This window comes from Trachurus japonicus, chromosome 8, assembly GCF_045865225.1.
Source record: "Trachurus japonicus isolate A0001 chromosome 8, Traja_1.0".
NCBI lineage: Eukaryota > Metazoa > Chordata > Actinopteri > Carangiformes > Carangidae > Trachurus > Trachurus japonicus.
The window spans coordinates 10166990-10192278 of record NC_140914.1 but is presented as its reverse complement, the minus strand read 5'-3'; the positions used below and the strand labels follow the sequence as shown (position 1 = coordinate 10192278).

The window sequence follows — 25289 nt, the reverse complement described above, 5'->3', positions numbered from 1 at the left end:
GAGCCTACAGGCATTTTAAAGCACCTCATCAACTTTTCCAACTGGTTTTCTCGGCTTGTCTCTACATGAATTAACAATGATGATTTTTCCAGAAATGAAAATAATTGAAAAAAAAAAAAAGAGGTGAATGAGGGAATATCAATGTTACTTTAAAAGATTTGTCATTTCAACTATAACACACAGTTGAGTCTGAGTTTAAGGAATGCAGAATTTGTTTTCATATATATTTTGTCTTTAGCTGAAACGCGCCTTGGGAGTCGTAGTTTACTGTATCCCTGAACCAGTTTATTTTCTAATTCAGTTGATTGTCAGTAATTTGGGCTGATGATTGAGTTTAATAATATTGTCTGTGTTGGTAACTTTATTTGGCTCAAATCTGAACCTAATTACCATCCAATATGACTCCAATAATCATCTCAACGTTGGACCATGATCAATATAATCTCATTACTGAGGCCAACCTCGACCAGTCTGATGTGCCAAGTATTGCTCCTGCTGCCCTTTTTATTTACGGTAGCAAGTTAAGACAGTGTGAATCCCTACAGAACCTGAAGGCATCATCGTCGCAGAGGAGCGCACCGCCGCTCTGCGCTCTGATTGGTCGTGGGGGGCGGTGGGCGTGGCCACTGGCGGAGTGCGGAGACAATAGAGAAAAAGAGAGAGGGGAGAGCGGGTCTGGAGCAGACTGAGCGGCGGACAGAGAGCAGCGGACAGCGGCTGTGTTGCTGGTGCAGGTCCCCGGCCGAGAGGGTGCTTCAACGTCGGGCTGCGGCGTCTTTCTCTCTCTCTGCACCGCTGAGGATTTAACCCCCAAATAAATACCGACACACACAAAAAAAACACACAAGTCAAGGATCTGCGACATCTCCTTTCGCTTGCCTCAGGACTCAGGTGTTGTCTGGATGGACTGACATTGCATGCAGCTCATTTTCAAAGGTAAGCTCAGCTGTATGTGTTGTTAAAATCCCTCACACAACACAACAATTAGCTGCCAATTAAAAGCTCTGTCTGTCTGTGTGCCCAGATGTGTTTCTGCACATTTTTACACTCAGATTGCGTTTTAATGAATTGTGTCTTTTCCCTCTGCTGCTGCTGTGTTGCAAAGCGTCACACCACCAGGCTACTGTTGTGTTTACAGCCATGAGGCTTTTACACTATTAATTATCCTCATCCAAAGCCTGTTTGTGTTTTTTTTTTCTTTCCTCCATCACAGCTGTAAATCATCTTCAATTGTCTCACGAGATAAAAACAAAGTTGCCCCGTTTGAGTTGACAGACAGCAGAACAATGGAGCCTCTTTGAAGCTTTTGTGTCCCAGCTACACAAGTGTAATCAGTCATCTACTTATTTCTGGAGATTGGCATTTTTGTAAATGTATCGATCCCACTGTTGTTTCTGTTATTTGTACACATTTTTTGCACGCACATGCTCACGTGCACACCTCCCCACACACATATTGTAGCTGACTTCACATGTGCTGCAGTTATAATGGATGTAAAGCAGGCTTTGTGTCTGCAGAGCTGATTCACTCTTCATGTCTTTGTGTTGGCAGTTTGTGGCTGTAAACAGTGTGTTACACTGACACTGACCTTAGCTCGGATACAAGGTGATCCACCAGCTTAGTGTTTATTATTAGTATTCATTTTATTATCATTGTGAATTCCCCAACAAATGGCACAAAAAACAAAACCTCTGGAGTCTCACATTGATCCACAGAGATCCTTCTATCACAGCTCTCTGCTGTTTAGAGCTGCAACGATTAGCTGATCAATGGATTTGTCCATCAGCAGAGAAGTGATCGGTGCAATAATCTTCTACAAAAGTACAGTAGAAGAAAATGGTTCTAGCTTCTCAAATGAGAGAATCTGCTCCTTTTTGTCCTGTCAGCTGAATATGTTTCAGTTTTCAACCAAATGGTGTTGTTTTCTGAGGAAAAATCGTGGAGAAAATGCCAAAAAAATGAAAGAAAGAAAAAAAACCGTTGATTGTCATAGAAAAGCAGTGAAGTGCCAGTTTCAGAGAATATTGTGTGTATCTTGGATGAAAAATAATTAAAACGATTGATCAGTTTCCAAAAAAGTTGTTGTCAATCGATAAATCAGCGTTTCAATCACGCTGCTAGAGCTTGTCACTGTTTAGAGCTGAAAAAATAAGTTGATAATTGAAGAATCTCTGATTTCAGCTTCTAAAATGAAACAATCTTCTCGTTTTAATTGAGAAAATTCACTTTAAACTTTGTATTTTTACATTTGTAATTCTTTTGTTTGAACAAAACTACGTGGTAATTTGTTGGCGCCTTTGGCTCTGGGAAGTTTTGCTGGGGAAAACGCAGCTTTGTGCTGTCACACGTTGTCAGTAGCCAGGAGTCGGTGCAGAGACCAAGTTTTTAGGTTATGCTACACTTGTTTAGTATCATCTGATAAATGTGTCAGCAAGAGTTTCATCTTTCATACTTTATTTATTTATTCTGGATTCATTGCTTCAAAATTAGCTATAGACTTTTGGAGGCTCATCAGCACCATCGTCTTTTAGCTTTTCGATTTTTGTTTCGGAAAACAACATTTTTTGGTTCAAAGAATTTTTTTTTAGTGTCACATTAATTGATTTGTTAGTGGACTAATGGATGATGAAAGTGATTGAGTTGCAGCCCCACAGCTGATGCAGCCAGACCCAGAGCTCCAGAGGAAGAAAGCGGGGCAGAGATTAAAGCCAACCAGAGGGGGGTAACGTTACCTACTGTAGTGTGGGGTTCACAGCAGCAGAAACGCGCTGCCATTAAAGCAGCGGCCCAGTGATGTGCCGCACAAAGCCCCAGTGTTTGAAGACGCTGCAGGCCGAGCTGGTTCCAGCCAGCCCACTTTGATCTGCTCCACAGCTCCATGATCTCTGTGGGAGCCGACCACCAGGCCTCGCTGGAGGGACCGAGCCTCGGGCCACCGCACAGGGACACACACACATCCACAACATCCACACTCACACACATCCTCACACATGGTGGGAGTGTTAAAGCCGGAGCTTTTACTTCTCCAAACATTTCATGAGGAAAGAGCTGCTCGTGGGGCAGAAATAATGTCAGTGTATCTGAGTCAGAATAACATTTCACAGCTCGCGTTAGCGACGTGAATAGGTAGGGATGACAAAGGATGGAGCTGAGAGGCCCACAGAGACAGTGGTGGAGCAGAGGAGGCCTGTTCACTGTCTGTATGTCTGCTAAATAAGAAGGAAGAAGGGGAAAAAAAACATTTAATAAGGCCAACAGATTGGGCTGGTTTGTATTTGATTGGACCGGTAAAGATTGTTTTGTTCGGCTTGTGATCGTTTGGTGCTGCGGATAGATTACAGTGAATCATCCCCTCTGCCCCTCGCTGATAGAGGCTGAGGTTCATCGAGTTCAGTCGGCTCGGCTGACACACAACGAACTGATGACCGACAAAACCAAAACGTCATTTCAGTTCATTGCAACTGAACCATTTCACAGCAGCAGCTGGTTTCGTTCATGTGAATGTTACTCGGCTGCATTTGGTTTGTGTTTAAGAAGAACAGAGGTGAAGCCTCAAGATTATTTATTAATCATTATGTATAAAAAAGAAGAAGAAGATTAAAACCTGCAAGCTCCAGAGACCAAGGTCACATCTTAAAGGTCACGCATTTTACATTTCTCCTATGTTTTATTTAAAGTGTTTGTGGCTTTTAAGGAGCCAAAAACCATCCATTTCTCTCTGGATCTCTTATAACAATAGGTTGGTTTATGAGTGATCCAATGGAAAATAGTGGAGATTACATGTAAACATTAGGTGGGTGGGGCTTGTTGTGACATCACAAAGTTACAGAAGTCCTGACGGCTCATTTTAAGGCTCAGTTTATGCCTATTACAGACTGTATGAGTTTGGCTTTGCACTGAGGTTTTGATACCTTCATTATATTAATATAGGACTTGGACCTGATCTACAATCAAATATTATGGAAATGTGAGAATATAGGCCCTTTAAAAATGTTTGGTTTTTCCTTTTTTCCAACCAACCATTGCTCCTAATTTCTCACTTTTTCTGCCAATCAGATAATTGTTTCAGCTCCAGCGACGCCTCAAACATTCAACTGTGTTTACAAGGCTGTTTCGTTCAATTCAAGCACAAAACAAACTCCACTGGCCTGGCAAATCAACAGTCCAGGTAATTAAACAACCTGCCAGACTGGCACAACTCAGAAACCAGTTCTGTTGAACCAGCGACTTTCACCTTCCTCTAATTTTACACTGGAGCAAGATAAACTAAACAGTTAAACGTCGTAAGCTATATCACAGAATATCTTTGATTTTCTGTTGAGAAAACGATGCAGTGCGGTGTTTGGATTTCTCCTGCAGCTCAGAATCTGACGGGATGAGAGCGGAGGAGATGACAGGTCTTCATTTTAATACCGAGCCGTCGATTCTCCACCTAATAACTGTGCAAGAGAGAGTTTCTGAGTCAAACAGCTCTGATTTCACTTCCTCCGTCCGTCCCACTCTGTTAGGTTCAGACAGCGTTGTGGTGGCGGAGGAGGAGGAGGGTGCAGATGTTGCAGGATGGCGTGAGCTACATTCATACTCATCCAGTCACACTTACCAATGCATGAATGGCCTCACAGGCTTTAGCCTGTTCTACCAGCGGCTTGTCAGCTCTGCACCTTTTATGTTTGTATAACCACAAAGATTTTCTATGTCACGACCGAGGTAGTACAACAAATGATTTAGTCAAATGATCACTGAGGAAATTATGTTGCCACTGCTCAGTTTGTGCTTGTTTGTGCATTAGCAGAATATCTCAAAAACATGTTTACATATTTAATGACAGTTGTCAGGCTATTTGCCAAAGCTAAGTGATTAGTCAGTGCTGCGAGAGATTTTTCTACTGCACTTACTTGAAAAGAAAAAATGTCCCACATGTATCCCATCCTTCTCTGAGGGTACTGTACGTCCACACAAATATGTTTTAGTGTTTCGTTCTCTTTTTACTACATTAACTCCTGCTGTCCTCATGACTGGGAGTTTTTCTGCTGCTTAAAACGGAGACTTTGGGAAACGTTATAGCTTCAAAACTAGTCTGGACAGACAGAAAGAAACAAAGACCTTTTGGAAACACTGACATAGAGAAGCCCATCTGCCACTCCCTGAGTCTTATTAGCCCCAACCACCAGTTTTAAAAGCAGCACAAACAACAGCTTACAGCTACAGATGCCTTTGCTGTTCCTTGTTTGTAGTATTTTATGCAACTAACCAAATGCAAAGGCGACAATCTGTGTCCTGTTTCCATTGGCTCTGTCTGGAGAGAGATGGATTTAGTCTTATAAGGCAGCCTATGCAGTATTGTGATGCAAACATTGATTCAGAGTCTACAGGTACATTTGCTCATTAATCTACAGTATTTAACCACTGGATTTTACCTTATAATCTCCAAGATCTGCAAAATTGTATGTGAATCTGTGTATAAAGTCTTATGGAGGTCTGACCTGTATGTTTCTGATTTAAAGTCATCGTGACACTGAAGGAGTCGTTGTTGAGATATTTAAGTCGGTGGAACCATGACGTTATCATGCGTAAAAACTGCTAATATTGCACCAGGAGTAAACAAAAGCTATCTAGTTAAGAATTAGGGATTTGGCTTTAGTCTTTCCTCTTCTTTTATCTCCTAATGCACAAATTGTCCCTGAAATTCAATTAAAGAGTTAAGATCAGAGTTCACAGAGTGTTTCTTTTCTCCTCTTTCTGGAACATTCAAATCTCTTAAAGACTTTTGCTTGGAGCCAGAAATGGTTTAAGATGGGAGCACTTGTTTGTTAAGTATTTTTCAGTTGGGTGACATATTGATTTAACATTACAAATGATTAATTGGGTGTCGATGTTTTACAAGTCGATGTTGGCCTGAGTACAAATGAGGTGGCAGAGGCTGTTTTTTTCCCCCCCTGCAGTGTTTAATTTGTGTTTGTACTTTTGTCACGTTTGTCCGACACATGTAAGTGTTGATATTAGAGGGTAAACGTTCAGGTGTCCACCAGTGTTTTGGCAGCTTCTCTGTTGTTTTGTCTGAGTGTTTGGTCCAATGAGCAGCAGAGACAGTGTGTATCCGAGGGAACAGGAGCATCTATTGGCACCATATCAGCGACGATCTGGCTCCATGAATAGATTGATAAACATTGTACCATGGTCTTAAAATCTGTCCTAAAACAAACTGGAGGCTACTGCGGGGGCTTCAGAGCAGGAACAGTGTGATCTGTGGTCTTTGTTCCAGTTAAAACTCTGGCAGCGTTATTCTGCACAAGCTGCAATTGATTTGCTGCCTTTTCTGTGATACCTGAGAGCATTGCATTGCAGTAGTTTGAATAAAAGCTTGCAAAGGCTGAATGGCAGGGAGAAATACTAGCACTGACCTTTAAGCTTTGTTCATTTTCTGCAACTTGAAAGTCATGCCAGTCAGTCACAAATATATTTCCTGCCAATGGTGCACAGTTCATTTTCTTTTATTTGCACTACATTGATTTTTATTTTCAGAAAACGTTTGGTTACTTATAAATGACATCACTTGAGCTGTGAGGTGTTTTTAGGACATTTTATGTTGGAGATGTGCCTGTCATGCTTGGATGTTCATTCATTATGGATAACTCTGATAATGATATTTTGTGTAAATCACACTGAATCTAAAAATCTGTGTATCATATTTGGGTGTCCAAATTTGACTGAGTAATGACTCAAAGGAGAATGAGTTATTCCTGACGCATCTGGAGGAAGTACAAGCCTTTATAAGGTCAGTGAAGAGGCTCAGATCCCCCGGATGCACTGCGACATAGAGTAAGGAGTCATCGGCATAGTGGCGAAATTTAGGAACGTGCTTGAAGATTATGACAAGTAGTAGGCTAAATCTAGAGTTGTGTGTTGTTGTTCTCCATATTGAAAGGCAGACAGAACAGCTCTACTTGAGGATTGTTTATGAGATTATTCTTGTTAAGGGAAGCTAATGTACCTTAAACTGAAGATCAGGGGACCAAGCAATGAACCTTGTGGTACTCCACATGGGAAGTTACTTTTCCAGCCACAATTTAAAACAAAAACTGTTGTACCTACCTGCTCCAGTCCAACTAATACTGGACAAAAAAAATCCAGATAGTTAGTTTGCATCAGCAAACATATCACCTAAATAAACTTAATTCTCATCTCATGGCTTTTGTTTTTAAATCATGTTGAGAATTAATACTAAGGGGGACATTTTTCAGCATAATGATCAAGATGAAGTACAACAGGTGTTCAGACGAGCCATGGGAGTAAGCAGCTTATCAGGAGCAGTTGAAGGGATAAAAGTATATTATCCATGGTGCTGTTGCTGCATGAGGGTGGATAAAAAGATCATTAACACTTTGTCAGCTATGTGCTAGCACTGCTTTCCATCAGCAGGTGTTCCCAAAGTCGGACCGTACCACTCACCTCACCGCTCCTGTGTGGTGCAATAGGCAGGTAACACTAGATGGGAGGTACAAGAATGACGCAAGTCCAAGATTGGCAGAGCTCCAGCTGCACTGTGATTACACATGAGTGTTTCACCGAGAAGAAAGACAGCAGGGCGGTCTCATCCCACTTCGTCCGGGAGGCAAACGGCGCTCCTTGAGAGTCCTCTGGGGAGCAGCCGTGGCACCGCAACCCTGAGAAGGAGCGCTGGGAGCTGCAGCAAACATAAGATGCTGCTAATTAGTGCTGGATGTGACTTCTCTCATCTCCAGGCTCTTTGATGACAGTAGCATGAGAGCACATACGAGCATGTACTTATGCTCAGGAGGTTTCACGGTTCAGAGACACTGTTCGTACTACATGCATATATGTCAAGGTTTTCATGGTTAAACGAAGCCAAGAATAAAACAAGGCAGCAGTGAATGAGCCGTCTTGAGTCAGTCAGTCAATATAATTGTATCTTTTTAGGCCCTTTGCCGTAGCACCTCCTGCAGCAGTGTAAATCTGAGCGTATGTGCAATGAAACTGGGTACAAATTTCAATTGAATTTCAAGAAAATGTACATAAGAAAACATGAATAAATAGATGCATATTTTTGTAATTTTTCAGGAACACATTGTTGGTTGATTTCTGACACTCTGACACTCTACCTAGTTCATGAGAAGTTTGTGATATTTCTTATATCTGGCTGGACTGCAACAACCTCATGAAGCTGGATCTCGCTGAGTGACTGAGTGATGAAGTTGCAGAGCTGTTGAGCCAACTGTTAGTGTCCCCAATCGGTCGCTGCCCTTTTTAAAAATGACTTTGCATGAACAAGTTGTGCTAAATGTCACTAGATTTAGTGACTTTTCAGATCCTTCCAGTGACTTAACGAAATAACTTCGCAGTACAGTCTTTGTCTTTGACAAATGTGTCTGGGGTTTTTGTCAGACAGTGTTGTGGTTATAAAACCAGGATTTTAAAGCAGCAGCTTGGAAATATCTTGGTAGTTAACATGTCAGTTTCTATTTAATACTTGTTCTGTTGTCTGACTCCAGACTCAGAGAAATGAGTGAACAAGAACAGCTCTGTTGTGAATTAAAACACTGTGAGTACAGAGAGAAGGAGACGAGCAAAGAGACAGAGGGCTGAAAGCAGCTGACAGTGGGCTTAATGCAACAACATGGTGCAGTCATACACTTTGCTTTTTCTCTAATTCCCAGTGTTGCCACAAAGCACAAGAACAGGTGGATGGACTCACACTCCCTGTTGATAACCAGACGATGATTTCCGCTTTGACTGTTGGGACGTAAAGAGAACAGAGAGTTTGAAAACAGTGAACTTCACATGAACACAGAAATAAGCCAAAAAGTGGAGCTCTTCTTCTTCTTCTTCGACCCGTCAGTTTAATTTGAAGATGCCGAACGCGGAGCTGAGATAACTCGCTCTGGTTTTCATTTTTCCAAACCCATTTTCATTTACTGTGAGGGTAATGTGGACGCTGTGAGGCAAGGCTGCGCAGAGCACTTTATTAAAAATCTAATCACAAAACTAAAATATGAAGCGAAGAGCCGGCGAGTGCTCATCTGTGAGCAGCAGGTACTTTTTTTTTCTCACCGGTCGTCTCATCCACTGTGTTTTATTGACCTTGTCAGGGGGATGCTGAGTGGACCGCTGATGGACAGCCACTTGGCTCCACCGGCTTCAGCTGACTCCTCATTTTTATCTGAGTTCGTACTTTTCCGCTCGGCACACACTGTTTTTGTCCTGAGCCATTTTCATCCACCACGATCGCTGCACGACAACACAGTTTCCTTTTAGTCTCAGCTCTTTGTAAACAACTGACGATGATGTATCGATCTGAAAGTTTTGAACCTGAGGTTTCAGTCTTTGGTTGATTGATCGTTTGAAACACGTGTCGAGCAGCTGTTATGCAAGAAGCTGCGACTAATGTACCTGTCAGATTCATGATGAATGATTTCATCCACTTCTCACCTCAGTTACAGTGTTTAAACTATGAGTAGCACTTTTAATGGTTATAATTCAGTCTTGTTTGTAGCCAATACACTCAAAACTACTGACAGCTCAACTGCAATTTCAGAAAACACATGCAAATACACAGATGTGCTGCAAACAATATTAATGATAACAATTGTGATATAAAGAAAATGCATATAAAAAAATGTACAAAGTGCTTTTACAAGAAAAATAAAATCATTTAGCAACACATTTGCTGCAAATAAATCACAACAAATAAACAAATATGCTGCAATTTTAGTTCAATAACACAACTCAAGAGTTTCAAAGTGGTAATGCTATAATCACACCTTAAAATAAGGCTGAACAATTCACCGAAATATCAGAAATCCCATTGGGACCAAGGGCAAGTGCAATATCCAATATAATACAATAACACCAACAATCACATTGTGTTTACACCAATAAATCCACCGGAGTGATGCATCAGCCAGAATTTTTGCATATTGGAAATAAAATCAATAAATATCAAGAAGCAGCTAAATGAAATGTGAAAACACACCGAGTTTCCATAACAAGTCTGATTTCATTGAGGTCTGAAGTGTGTTTTTTTTTTCTTCTTAGATCAACATGGCTTCAGCACTTGTGAAACATACTGTATGTTTTTGTTTTTGTTTAGTGTCGCTGCCTTCACACGTCCCTCCTAAGTTATGTGCACATGTTTCTCCCGTCGTGCGCGGCGCTCTCAGTGCAGACAGGAGCCGTCTCCAAGGCGGCGCAGATGGAGCCGCTGCACAGGATGTGGCTAGCATCCTGTCTGATTCCACACTTTCTCATCACCCGATAATGAGAGATGGTAAAATTCTGCTGCGCCATCAGGGCCGCGAAGCCTCTCCAGACACTCGGGGACGTCGGCTGCCGAGGTGATGAGTGATGGAGGACGCAGCAGACAAGTGTTGTTTTGGCATCTTTTGGTGGCAGGAGGAGGAGGAGGACAAGGAGGACGAGGAGAAAGAGGAGGAGGAGGAAGGTGAGACAGATTTGCTGAGAACGGGAACCAGCAGGCGCGACAGGGTAGAAACACATCAGGTCAGAAGGAGGATCATTAATCAGGAGGATCGTTAAATCAGATCCACAAATAGAAAAACTTTCCTCCACTTCCTCAGCCTCAGTTCACACTTCATCTTTTCCATCGTCAGTTTTGGAGACGTGTCACTGAGGGGCGGGACAGAGTCCCCTGGGTCTGCAGCTGATTGGTTCTCACTGTTGATGAGTTTTTAGATGAATCAATCAGCTGTTTATTCGTCAGCAAAACATAAAGAATGGTGGGAAAATATTCCACTTGACTACGGGGTCGCCTTACAAATGTTTTCTCTTTGTCCAACCAAAAGTACAAGTCATCAGTTCACTGGACTCGTACGATGTCGATCGGTCAACAGACAACAGATCGTTCTGTTTGATAAACACAGTCCAGGCCGTTGCTGATGTGTGTTGAACAAAACAAGAATAACAACAATAATAAATCACTTCACTTTGCAGCTGTTTGTGCATGACGTTATCTCAGTCTAACAGTTCAAACTAGAGATTCAGTAACAACATCTTACTTCTGGCGGTGTCTGGCGGTCAAACATTCATGGTCTTCAGAGGATGAATCCTCCTAGCGTTTACAATAAGATTTTGATTTGGTTTTTGTGTGTTTGAGTAAAATGCAGGTCAAGATGACACTTTGTTTTCTGACCAAACCTTTTCAACGTTTGCAGAAGCTCTGATGTGGGTTGTTCCAAAAATCTGTTTGTAACTTATCTTTGTAGATGTTTCACTATAATGTTGTTATTTTTATAATTTGAGGGTTACCTTCATACTTCAACCTCACAGAGCCATTTTGGATATGTTGTTGTTGGGAAGACTGTTTTCCTGAAGCCACACCTCGTCTCTTTGTCCTGGAGCTCTGCGCTCACAAATCAAAAGATTACATAACGGCTCGTTTGGCCTGGACTCAACTCATTCTTATTCACCGTCTCTATATGTGTATGCACAGTAACAATAGGTGTGCTGTGTATGGAGTGGGGGTGGTGGGGGTCGTGTGGGAAGAGGGGGATGTGGGTGGATGCCGCCTGCACATCGTGAACCTTTCTTTTCCTTTTCCTGCTCCTCCTGCTCTACAGGAACAACCATCTCCAGACCAGACCTCGCCGTCCCGCCGCGAGAATGAACTCCTCGACCCATGGCTCCCGCGCCTCCATCGACATCCTGGAGGAGCTCCAGCTCATCGCCGCCCAGAACCTGGAGAAGCTGGACATCAACAAGTACTATGAGATCGTCCGCGAACTGGGCAAGGGCACCTACGGGAAAGTGGACCTGGTCATCCACAAAATCAGAGGTAATGACCAAATGCTGCAACTAACATTACAGTATTTATTACAATTTAAATATGAGGAACCCAAGTTAACATGTTCTTTTTTATCAACCAACCCAAAAAACCTAATTAAAAACCCCAAAATGTTGAGTTTACATCACAGAAAACTAGGAAAATAGCAGATATTCAAATTTAGAAGCTGGAAATTGACATTTTTTGTCAATCAATTAATCAACTGATCATTTCAGCCCCACATACTGGTTGGTTTCTGGACTATTAATGACCCTGCATTTATGGTGGGTGTCAGCAGCAGCAGGGGCCCAACCACAGAGCTTTGCTCCTGGCTCTAGAGGAGTTTCATCCGGCCCTGCTTCTTCTTTCTGAAATCAAGGACAAAAAAAAACTCCTTGACTATAAAAGCACAGGGTCTTTTTATGGAGAAGGACACTGTTCATTTTGCTTCTCCAGTTTCAGTTCATCACCTCTTGTAGGTGGAAAACGACTCCCTCAGATTCACCTGCAGAAATGAATCTGGCCTCAGAGCGAGCAGGAAAAAAGCCGCCAGCTTGCTCTCAGAGAAACTGGGATGTTGTTCACTTTTGTGGGTCTTTGCTTATGAAACGAGGTGGAGTCGTTTTTTACGTAACAAGCAGTTCAGCTTTAAAAAAAACCGAAAAAAAAAAAACCTTTGCATTTCACAGCAGCAACGCGAGCGAGAGAATCGGGAATAATGGTGTTTTGTTTTCCCCTTCCTGGTGCTCAGACGTACAAAGGCGCAGGTGAAGCGCTCGGATTCAGCTCTGAAGTGTTTTCTTTTAGACATGAACCCACCGAGGTAACGTGCAAAGCTTTTTTTCACGAGCTCAGGATCCAGACGATCTAAATTCACTATTTAACTAACAGAACAATGGGTCGAAGCTTTTCACATTAAAAAAGCCAAAATGTTGACCATCTGCTCAGAGCCTCTTAATAATCTCTTTTATGGAGCACAAATCCTTTTTTCAAGTGGCTGCGGTCTGGCACTCAGATGAATCCTGTCCTTTTGTGGCCACTCAAATGTGCAGCTGAAGGACGAGAGACAGCACGTGTACAGTAGCTGCCGGTTCACGATCGGCCGCTGCGGCTTCAGTCGTCTGCTCTTGGGTTTCTTAACGCTGCTCGGTGTAAATGTCAAGTTAAACGAGGGAAATAAATGGTCTGAAGGCATTTATCATAATTGTCTGCAAATGCATTTTACCGAAGCAGGGAACTCGGAGCTAAATCAGAATAATTGTGACTGTTAAGTAACGGCCAGAGGTTCATCACTGACAGGTTTAATGTGTCTCTCTAGACACATTAACGTTACAGCTGCACAGCACGAAGAGGCGACACGGAACAGCTGAAAAGTGATTTCTGAAAGCTTTAAGAAAATTGATTTTGTGTAATTTTCCCGAAACTATTTTTCTTTAAAACAACCTGATGTGATTGTACAGCACATCATGCTTTAAAACAGAATGATGTGATTACGAAAATAGCTGTAGCTACGAAACCTTGTCTCCAGCTCCGGCTCGACTGATATAAAGTCCAAAGTCTTAACATGTTCAGTTGTTGCTGTGGCTCTTTGTGCTCCAGCCCAGCTGCACTGAGGTCATCAGGCCTGTTTACACATGTTTTGGCACTTCACACATATTAATGTTGCTGTGCAGAGAATCAAAGGCAGATCCTTCAGGTTTCATTACTTTCTCTCATGAAATCAAGTTGCTAGGAGCCTGAGGAGTAATTTCTTCCAGTAATGTTGTAACCATCCAATGTAGAGCCATGCATATAGTACATAATGGTGCATATTTTGGGTATAGCCATAATGGGTTTGATTGTCAGTCATGAATAAATGTGCATAAATCTGCATGGGAAACATAAAGACAGATGCTCATTGTGGCTGCAGAACGTCCTTGAGAAACATCATGTTGTTAATTATTCTGAAACTCAAGGAAAACTTGAGTGAAAACTGTTTGTGCATCCATGAGTGCACTGCAAACAGAAGCTGCTAATGGTTCGTTCAGTGTATTTTCATTAGTGCCAGTTTGCATAGATGTAGATAAACACTGGCTTTAAAACAAGGGACCCAAACTGGATCCATAATACCTGGCTGACAGTATACAGAGGACTGTCATATTGTGATTTATTTTTTCGACATCCCGTCATTGTGGGGTAAACTGCATCTGTAGGCTGTAAAAACAAACCGTGACCCCGCCCTCTTGACCTTTTCTGAAGAGGCTTGCTTGCCGTATAAAATGCACACAGCACTTTACAGAGCTGATCCGGTGCTATTGGAGAAGTGTCGCCTCTCGTCTCCGCTGACACACACCGACTGCTGGTGCAGGAAGAGGCAGAAGTGGCGGCGCTCCAGGTTTTATTGTCTGGGGTATTTCTCACAGCTTTCAGATTAGCCCTGGTAATTTCTCTTCTCTCTTGTTCTGGGCAGCGAGTGGCCTCTGAGCGGGGAGATGCGGCGAAGCACACAGCCTCCGAACCATGTCCTCGCAAATTGCCTTTCTGTGTTTCCTCCAGATGACTAAGAGTGTTGTTGTGCGCATCCCCTTCATTATTATATGAAGTGAAATGATTTACTTCAGGGTAGAACGAGGCTCGTGTCTCGTCTTTGGTCTTTCTAATCTTATTACCGGCCTCTCCATGAGGACATGTTTGCAGCTGTAAACATCACTTTACTGCAAAATCCCAGACATGAAAGCTGATCAGCAGCATCCTGGTCACTCGCAGTGGGAACACGGCTCGTCTGGCAGATTTTAAATACTTACAATATAAATCTGCCGGAGAGAGGGAGGAAAAAAAAAAAGCCATCAGGATTTAATTCAGTGACGTTAGAGAGTTTAATTATTCATGAAATTTGAAATGATTTTAATTAAGTTTCTTGCATGCAGTTAGGCAGCTGTGAAATAAATCCCCAAACACTTAAAAAAAAAGGGTAGAAAAAGAACAAGAAGTGAGGAATGAGATTGGAGGTTACGTAACCGTCCCCTGTCCTCCTTTTTTTTTTTTTTCTTCCCAGGCACAAAAATGGCCTTGAAGTTTTTGAGGAAGAAGACCACCAAGCTGAAGAGCTTCCTGCGCGAGTACAGCATCTCCCTCTACCTCTCGCCCTGCCCCTTCATCATCAACATGTACGGCATCGCCTTCGAAACGGACGAGTACTACATCTTCGCCCAGGAGTACGCCCTGGCTGGAGACCTGTTCGACATCATCCCTCCACAGGTGAGACATGCTGAGACAGGAACGTGTGGAGGAGTCGGGTTATAGGTGGAAATTAACAATCCACTCCTAAAAAAAAAAAAGGAAAGTGGTTTGTTCTCAAATCACTAGTGTTATGAGCTGATTTTAACAGAGAAGGCTTCTCCCTCCACTTGCCTTTGTGCATCTTTAATAGGCAGAATGAAAACATTGCATCTTTTTGGGGCAATGAGACGATGACAACCTCAACTGGCCACAGGAAACAACCAGAAGTGTCACATTTTCTTTCATGTTTTCACAGTTTGATGCTCCTCTAATTTATTATCCAATTACTTTTCTTATACAACAGTTCAGTTGTCATCTGACCAACTGTGAATCTATCCAAACAGTTCACTTTTAAACTGTGAATAACACTGTGAAAGTGGTACTGTATGTGTAAAGCATTTTACTTTTTACATGCTTTTATAAAGGCTTTGGATAAAGAGATCACCACAGCATGGATGTCAATGTTATTTAAAAGGCAAACAATAATTTAGTTTGATAAACATCTGGGTCTGTATTACAGAAACTTCTTTTTTTATTTTTGATATTTTATATAATACAACTTTATTGGAGTTAATTGTTACAAAATCCAAATGTTCCTCAAAATATTGGGAAGTATTTTCTACTCATTTTCCAGATGTTTTCCACATATTGATATATGTTGTGTCTCTGTTGGTTATACATTGGCATCTAGTGCTGTTTACTGTGGCTGTATTTTTTTCCCATGACATTTAGTTGTCAGCTCTGTAGAGTCACCACTTCTGGTGCCAAAACACAAAAGTCTGCTGGATTTTGCGCTGAAGGATTACCAACATGAAAGAGCAGCGAAAGGCTGAGAGAGCTTTTTGATATTTTATGTCATGACTGATCAGGTGTTTTTGGGGATGAGAAAATCTGGCAACTTACTGTAATTACTTGACAGTGGATTCACAACCGGAGGATTAAGTCACAGAAGCACAAACTTTCAGGTCTGAAAAATGAAACCAACAATAAACTGCAGTTCCTCAAACGGCCACTTGAGGGTGGCTCCATCAGTGAGTCAATCAACATAGACTCCGATGTTAAAATATCCAACTTAAAAGCAGGAATAAACAAGTTTACAGCCTGATATGAAAATGGGTTTGGTCTCTATAGCTGATAATTCACCTGTCAACAACATTTCATTAAGACCTTAAGTTCTGCAGAAGTTTGAGCTCCACACTTGCTCCACCTCTTTGACCTTTTTTTTGGATTAGCTAGGAGTTAGAAGTGGAGTCAGTCACTGCCAAGCTGGTGATCAGCTCCTCAGAAACCTAAGGGTTCTCATAAAATAACAATACTGACAATAACAGTAGCACATTTGAGTGATGACCTGTGCCTGTTGTGCTCTGTGTTCAGGTGGGACTCCCAGAGACGGTCGCCAAGCGCTGCGTCCACCAGGTGGCCATCGCCCTGGACTACCTGCACTGCAAGAAGCTGGTGCACAGGGACATCAAGCCCGAGAACATCCTCATCTTCGACAAAGAGTGCAGAAAGGTCAAGCTGTCAGACTTTGGCATGACGCGGCGTGCCGGCTCTCCAGTGAAGCGCGTGAGCGGCACGATCCCCTACACGGCGCCCGAGCTGTGCGACACCTCGCGGCACGAGGGTTTCTGCGTGGACTACAGCACGGACGTGTGGGCGTTCGGCGTGTTGCTCTTCTGCATGCTGACGGGGAACTTCCCCTGGGAGAAGGCCATGCCGAACGACGCCTTCTACGAGGAGTTTGTCCGCTGGCAGCGCCGCCGGACAGGCACGGTGCCCTCGCAGTGGCGCCGCTTCACGGACGAAGCTCTGCGGATGTTTCGCCGGCTCCTCTCCATCGAGCAGGAGCGCCGCTGCTCCGTCAAGGAAATCTTCAGCTACTTCCACCAGTGCTGGATGTTGGACACGGAGAACGGGAACAGCGGCGGCGGCGGCAGCAGCAACGGCGGTTTGGCGAGCGGCGCTCCTCCACCTCTGGACATCAGCTCGTCCTCGTCCGAAGAAGACGTGCTAGTGGACAGACTGAAGCAGCAGAGCCTGTCGCCGGCCTGCGTGGTGGCGAAGGGAAGCATCATGATGGAAACCAACTACTCCTCCATGTCCGCCAACAGCTCGCCGTCCTCCACCGGCAGCTACGACCGCGTCAACAGAGAAAACAACGAGAGAGGGCGCATCCTGGTGACCACGCCCATCGAGATCTGTGTGTAGAGGCCGCTAGCCGACGCTGGTTTTACAGGAAAACCTGCTCTCAACGCGAGGCTGGAGTGAGCTGAGAAAGGAGGAAGATTTCTCCGAGAATGAGAAACGCTAGGAAGGTGGAGGAGGAGGAGGAGGGCGCTTGTCGTCGGGGGAAACTACCAACAGTCTTGACAAACGTTGTAGCTTCACTGCGGATTTAATCATTTCCGATGACGAACGAACTCTGAGGAAATGACCAGTGAGACAATCACACGCCGTAGCCTCCTGTATGTGGTCTAATACTTCAGTTACTGAACCAGAGCACGAGCTCCTGTAAAGACATCTGTAAAGAAAGAAAGAAAGAAAAAAAACTGAACGGAGAGCAACAAAAACAAACAAAAAACATAATCCACAAGCAATACTGTATGTTCAAATGTTCTGGAATAACCCAATCACTGCAAAAATAATCTGAGGAAGAAGAGAGAGGTGTTACTGGCTTTCAGTCAGATGATTTGTGCATAAAAGACTGATGGTACTATTGTGTGTTTATTGTAGTGTACCATTTTCATGTTTGATAGATACAGTATGTGTCTGTGAAGTGTGTGTGTGTGCGTGTGTGTGTTTTTCTTATTTTTATTTCGGTTTAAATTATTTATTTATGTCAGATACATATATTTATGATTTGTTTTATGGAGTGGCAGAAATCTGAACCTTGCTTCTTTTCTTTTTTCTTTTAATTTTCTCTGAAAAATTAAATTAAAATGAATGAAAATTTGAATTATTCACACACAAAAATGAACAAAAAACAGTAGAAGCAGGTCATTTTTGGCTTTAACACAGCCACCTTTTTTTTCTTTAAATTCTTCGCCATCATGTTGTTGTTATTGTTGTTGTTGTGGTCACCCATAAGTAGATTAATGTAGGCTGTCTTTCTCACCCACAATGTCCCTGTCAAGTTTGAACCCACTGTACAGTAGCAATCGACAATACAAGTGGCTGAAAGTGTTCATTCTTATTTTTCTAACCAGTCCCCCCATAAAACTGGGACAATCACTGGATACCGCAGCACAGTCAAACACTTTTTGAACCATTTGTAAAGGTGATGAATGAAACAAAAACTACATTTCCTCTGTGATCACATACAATCATCTACTGGGTAAAGAAAAGTGTACAAACATGCCACGAATAACCCTGATTTCTCTACTTGCATGGCTAATAAAGAAAATTGAAACTGCACCTTTCAGTGAGCATTTAATAATGTAACAAGTGATATATTTGGACTTATCTTCTTTAAAAAAAAAAAAATAGGCAAGATCCTGGAGTTCCTTAGCATAATTGAACAGCTAGAATAAAATTGAAATTCAGTATTGGATATTGGATATTCAACGTTTTTACTACCCTCTCAAACTTTTATTCCAGTTTTTTGCTGTACAATTCATTAGGAGGCTAAAGTGAGACGGGACAGACGAATGTAGAAAACACAAAAACGTTTGGATTTTGGGGATAAAAATGTTTCAGAAATTTAAGTCTCCTTTCTTTTGTGTTTTTCAGAAATATTGCATGAATATTAATGTGGTGAAAATTTGTTGAAATAAAAACCGGAGACAAAAATAAGAGGCTCTGTTCTTTTTTTATGAAATGAATAGTTAAATATTATGGGAATATGTTTACGTTTGTCTTGTGGATACATAGGCCTAAGACAGAAAGGTGATAACTCGCTAGCTTGTGTATGTGGAAAATGGATAAAAAGCCATTTGCACTGTCTTATAGTGACAAAGGATCAAAAATCAAATTTATAAATGGTGTTATAAGATATAGGTTTTATCTCACTGAATGAATGCTGTTGCTTTCTGGGAACAGGTTATGATGCTTGGAGGCAGTTTGTTTAAACCTTAGTAGGCCTATGCTAACATCAATAGAAGAAAGTGACCAAAGAAGAATTAACATGTTGCTTTCCACCTCTTTTGGTGGTTAAAGGAACAAAGTTTAATGTGAAACACTTCCTCTAAACTGGTAGGCTAAAGAGCAAAAATAAAATTTACAAAAAGTGAGAAGAAAGGTGATGCTGGCCATAAATGAACCCGTTTTCATTGCTTATACAGGATACAAGATATAGGCCTAACATGTTATTTTTGAAGAGCTAAGAGGCTAATTTTAAGATAGGCTAGCTGTTTCCAGTCTCTGATAAGCTAATCTTGAGCTAACTGTCTGCTAGCTGCAGCTTAAAGCTTGGAAGTAGATCAGAGTGTGGTATCAATCCTCTGGCTGGAAATTAAGTCAGTCCAATTGTTTAAAGACTCTTTTGAAAGTGAAAATTATATGCCTGAACCATGGCTCGATTACTGAGTGAGCTCACCTGGTGCAGGGCCAAGGGACAGCGGGCGGCGGGCCCCTGATCTTCACCTGCAAAATATCCCTTTGAAACCCGAACGGCCACATCAAGTGTATCCGACAGCAGTCTCAACACAAAGAGATTAAAAACACAAACACATAAAAATGGCTAGAGATGCAAAACAGCCACAGAGACACATAATGATGCAAAACCACGGCACAGAGATGCAACATGTCCTCAAAGAGACACAAGACAAACACTATGCAGGAGGGCGACAGATGCAGAACGACAACAAAGCGACACAAAATGACCGAAAAGAGATGCAAACAGTCATCAAAGACAAATACAAAACGGCAAGAGACAGAAGATGATTGCAAAGAGACTGAATGTGGCGATGAAGAGACACTTATGAAACAGACAGATGCAAACCACAAAACGACAATAACAAAGATGCATTTGCTGCAGTTGCATCATAATCCAACCTTGCCATCTATAGGGCATGTAGCCTATATGTTGTGACAGGATAGTGTACATCCTACTGTAATAGATAAATAACTTTGCATTGAAAACCAAACCAAACAATGACTTTACAAACATTTTAAAATTCAGTATGAGCCACTTATGCACCATGCAGCTAAATTATAGTACAAATGAAATTATTATTGCGCACCTGTCAAAATTGTATCTAACCTCAGCAAGATAGCAAATGCTCCAATTTTCCAAAATGCTTAACTTCTCCTTTCAGAGCGTCTCTCATATTGTTAGCATCATTACCGGAGAAGGCTGGAAATCTCTCCTCGTGTTTTATTTAATGTGCTGTGTGTGTGCTGCGCTGTTTCAGATGAGACTCTACAGGAAATAATGTGTATTTATTCCACCAGGACGACGGCCCCCCTCCCCTCAAACCTTTCTCTCAGTTCATTAAAAATGAAATAAGACAATTAGAAATGGAGCTGGACTCTGTTCTCTGGAACGACTCGGTGCCAGCTTCTCATTTCAGTTGATCGAGCTGCAGATTTGAAGTCGAGAGATCGTCTAAAACACAATAAACATAGATGAAAATCCAAACCGTTTTATGCATTAAATCAAGCTTCACTGTATGTCGGTCACATAATTATGCCCCAATAAACTCACAATGCCCCACGAAGCTGTAAAACCACTGAGGCATGTTTCTGGTTCGGCTGTAATGAGCAGCGTCTGCCTCCAAAACCTTGCTGGAAGCTGAATTACATAACACTCCCACCCAGGTATAGGACTGACTCTGATTTAATGTTACATTAAATAAAATCCATACATCAAGAGTAGATGAGCCAAAGCCTCCTTTTTTTAATGCAGCAGAACAAAAAATTGAAATATACTGCAGATGTGTGCATTACAAAGCGTTTTTGCAGACTGATAAGGAGGAGAAGGGTGAAATTAATCTCCACAATGTCAGAGCAACAAAAAAAGAAGAAGCAGAAGACGAAGAAGAAGAAGAAGAAGAAACTCTGTCTGTCTGGATGAAAAGGAGCCAAAGAAAGAAAAAAAAATCAGCCAAGTGCAGCTGAGCTGGAGAGAAAATCATTGAGTAACCCTGCATGTTCAGCATAGCAATTACAGCTGAGCGCTGCACTGACTGATCTCAGTGTCTCTCCACCGACGTGTTTACATATTCACCAGCAGCAGAAAAGCAGAGCAGAGAATTCGGTGCTTAGATGAGTTTTACTCTGCGTGTTGTGTACGAAATTGCGACACCGATGCTGCAGATCACCTCCAGTTTTGTTTTTATTTTATTCTTAGTGAAGCACGTTGAAGGTGTGAAAGTCAGAGCTGGAAAACACTTCATGGATCACACATTATGGATTCGCCATGCTAACAGATAGCAGGTCTATTAAAGGAGAATTCTGGTCATTTTTGACCCCTAAATCGTTTTCCTGATGGTCACCCAGTGTTGGGGGGGGGGAACAAAAAACGAGACTAAAATTGATGCAGGCAAACCGGAGTTACACCATGGCTACCCGGCGCTAGCGATAGCCACAACGCTAAAGTATGGGGGCAATTTTTTCAACCACAACAAACACTCAAAAAACAATCAAATATCTATGGTACATGACTCGAATCCTTATGACACACCACTGAACTCATAAACTGTACAGTATAAACTGGTATTTATAGTACGGTCAGAGATATTTTGGACATTACCACTGCACTGCTCGACTGTTTATTTTTGTAAAGAAATCATCACAACAAGGAAAAAGTGTTTGTTTCTGTATGAAGCTCTGGAGCTGGAAACCAAAGCCAACAATGAAGTGATAGAAACTGCAGTTCCTCAAATGGCCACTTGAGGGTGGAACCAAAAGTGATTCGGTCCCCACAGACTAAACTTCACCACTGAAGTAAACATGTTTGTAGCCTGGTACTGAAAACAGTGAGGAACTGACAAGATGGTGATAGCGGAGCAGCTAGAAAAACTGCCCCTCAGAGACTTGTGGGTGAAATCATGGAGGCTTTCTCCATCCTTATTTACTCTTTCCCTGAGTTTTCCTGTGCCACCATATGGTCGGTCGGATAATAATAACAACTTGGTTGTGCATTTTCATTATGTTGTTGAACTGTAGCTTCACATTCATTACTGTGACTAGTATGTGCAGAACTGACAACATTCCCATCAGCCTTTACTGCAGCCAATTTGACCTCAAGTCTCAAATAGGCTACTAAATTAAAACCTTTAAAATGCAATTAAATTGATAACATTTAGTTAATGGTACCACAATGAGGCTGAATCAGATAAATCCCTTTGTGCAGCTAGTGGATGAGTTTGTTTTAGTTGCTTCTGAATCAATTTTTTGTGAACTACATAAAGTTTAAACACGTTTTTTGAACCTGATGTTTGCATCAAGGTCAACATGATGCAAATGGCAGCTCAAGCTTTCACCAAACAACATTAATTCAATATCAAAAAGTCCTTCCCCCGGATAACACGTCCAGTCACACAGAATAAATCTGACAAGAATAGCTCTAGACGAAGAATCTGCAGCTCCTGCTCCTCCTGACTGGAGAACATACAGTAAAGACGGAAAAAGAACCACGTTCCCTAGAGAAACACTGGGTCAGAGGAGAGTTTGGGTGTTAAATTATCTGCTACTGCTCCAACAACAGCAGACAGTGAGCTGTAATAATAGGGCATCAAACAGACTCTGATTTTGTGGTTAAGATGATTTGCACTGATGCAGCATGAGCCACTAAATCAAGATGATCAACACAGGCTTACAAACATCACACACAATTTGATCAACAGCGTGGACTTAATGTTCCCCACTCGCTGCTTGTTCTCTCTGCAGCTTCTGATCTGCTGATGTTTTATATATATATATTATGCAACAAGACGCACAACAGCTCAGAGAGGAAAACTGCAACTTATCTACATTTTTGACTTTTGTCAGTTTCAGCAGCAGTTGTGGCATCGGTGGCGTTTTGCGTCGAAGCCCCCCTGCAGAAGCGGCAGAGCTGTGCTGCAGAGATAGTTACGAGGATTGTGATCGGAAAGAGTCTGTCAGTCCTAAACACAGAGATAAGCCTGCAGCCTGAGCCAGGAATGGGGGAGGAGGAGGGAGGAGGAGGAGGGGGGGGGGGGTAAAGAACTGAACATAAGGAAGATAAGGAAAATGGTGAGAGAGGAACAAGGAGGAGGAAAGAGAGCAATAAAAGAGGATAGGGGAAAAACAGTGAACTGCAGAAAGATGCAGGTGCAGCTGCAGGAGTGAGACGAGTCGACGTAACAGGAGCATGTGGCCATTTTTACTGCAAAATAAACCCAGACGGTCATTGAAGCGTCAGTAGAAACCAGAATAGAGTCGCAGGCTTCATATCAGTGAGACAGACAACATGCAGGCAGCAGCAAAGTCCCATATTGTATAAAGATGGATTTACATGTGTTGTTTGATTATAAAGCAGCTAATAATGTTAAAGTGCATAGAGAAATACACGCAGCCTGCCGTGAAAAAACTGAGCCTTAAAATGATTCATCAGGACTTTTGTAACTTTGTGATGTCACAATTATGCAGCCACGCCCCCTCTCAAAGCCCCGCCCACCTCAACCATCCTATCGCCTTGCAAGATTTGGTTTCTCTGGCTTTTTCCTCTAACGCCACAATGAGGTTCACTAGTTTCCATAAGCATTAGGTTAGCTAGAGTCATGTTGCCATGGAGATGAACTGTTATCGCTTTGGTGATCCTCATAACAACTCATCCAGTCACACAGTGAGGCCAAAATGTACATTTTGTCCAATACTTTAAGTTAACAACCAAATACCTGCAAAAAATAATGACATTCTCTAAACTTAGTGCCAATTAGAAAATGTCAGCATGTGGAGGTAGCGAACAAATAATGAGCTCATTAAAATAACACTTCACCTCCCAGAATTCATCATTTAAATTCAGTATATAAACAAAAATGGCGTGTAACAGACTATAATGCAGTGAGACGGATCGAAGTGTTGATTCATGGTTTTGAGTCATTTGTAGTAGGAGACGTATTAATTGTCGATGATTACTGCACCAAGTTAAACATTAATAATTCCCTTCTTACTGCTTAAACTAATGTGTTATAGGTTATAATGCATTTTAGTACACTGCTTATACATATTAATATTATAAAGTGTTATACTAAGAGGATGAATAAAGCAAAATACATTAAGTCAATTATATTAAACCCATTTTATACAAAGGTTGGAAATCACCAGAGGCCCCACGATACATATGTTATTATCACAATGTTTAAATCATGATATTATTGCAAATTCATACGTTTTGCAATATCCTGAGCATTGCTATAACCTATTGTGATACATAGCGATACATTATTTCTTTGCAACTGCAAATAATGTCCAGTTTTATCTACTAAGATGAAGTTCTCAACCTTTTCATCACAATCAAAATCCTTTTTATGACCAACACTAGTAGTAACATCAATTTGTATTTGCAAATTAATAAGTAATCATGCATTGATACTATATTGCCATGCAAAAATATACTATGCAACACAATGCTGTATCACCTCTCTTATATGCAGGACAACACTTGGAGCCACATACTGTTGTGTCTGCGTCTGGCCTCAGAGCTGTCGGCTCTCACCCACTGTTTGGAAATGCTTCATCTTGAAAATGCCACAACTCCTCAGAAGATGACTCAGCAAAAAAATACATGAATATTAAGTGACGGTTTGATGCTGGTTTCCATCTTCCTCCTGATCAACACGATTCCTCCACAGAGACAAATCATTAAATATATATATATGTTTGGTTCCAGTATCATCAAATAAATACAAACTGTTCCTGCCTTTTTAATTTAGGAGTTTTATTTAAGACTCTCTCAACTCAGCTTCTGTGTGAACGCTGCATTAAAAACATACTCTGAGCAGCATCGCAACGCTTCAGGCTGCCAGGATATTTCAGCAGGTGAGAGCTGCAGGTCTATTCTGGGTTCAACAAGGTGGTGCAGGGAGGTGAGAAACACCTTCGTCACAGCAGGTCAATGTGTCGGCCCGACACTGGTGCTGAGGAGCTGTGAAATACTTCCACAGATAGATATTATCACTACGACGCGTTGTGAGAGGTTGTGACTCAAAAGCAAAAGCGTTCGGTGTGAAAGTCGGTGTTGACTGTGTATTAAGCGCTGAGTGTGTGTGTGTGTGTGTGTGTGTGTGTGTGTTGGTGATGCAGCAGCAGCCCACATGTTCAGATGTTT

At 41.9% G+C, this 25289-nt stretch overlaps 2 protein-coding genes across 2 annotated transcripts in view; both read left to right on the top strand.

The window, feature by feature from the left end:
- rcvrna (recoverin a) overlaps positions 1-25289 on the top strand; it is a 218850-nt gene that overhangs the window by 114897 nt on the left and 78664 nt on the right. The gene's annotated exons all lie outside the window — the stretch shown is intronic.
- LOC146982627 (serine/threonine-protein kinase SBK1-like) lies at positions 698-17580 on the top strand. Its single transcript, XM_085783682.1, has 4 exons — positions 698-936; positions 11595-11809; positions 14832-15034; positions 16430-17580. Exons 2-4 carry the CDS (start codon positions 11638-11640, stop codon positions 17261-17263), a joined length of 1209 nt encoding a protein of 402 aa, XP_085639808.1. The 5' UTR covers positions 698-936; positions 11595-11637; the 3' UTR covers positions 17264-17580.

Bases quoted from the DNA above. Each gene is read 5' to 3' on its own strand.
- LOC146982627 (XM_085783682.1), top strand. From the start codon at position 11,638: ATGAACTCCTCGACCCATGGCTCCCGCGCCTCCATCGACATCCTGGAG. The intron at 11,810-14,831 runs GTAATGACCAAA...TTTTCTTCCCAG, and splicing joins GGTCATCCACAAAATCAGAG to GCACAAAAATGGCCTTGAAG. The intron at 15,035-16,429 runs GTGAGACATGCT...CTCTGTGTTCAG, and splicing joins TCGACATCATCCCTCCACAG to GTGGGACTCCCAGAGACGGT.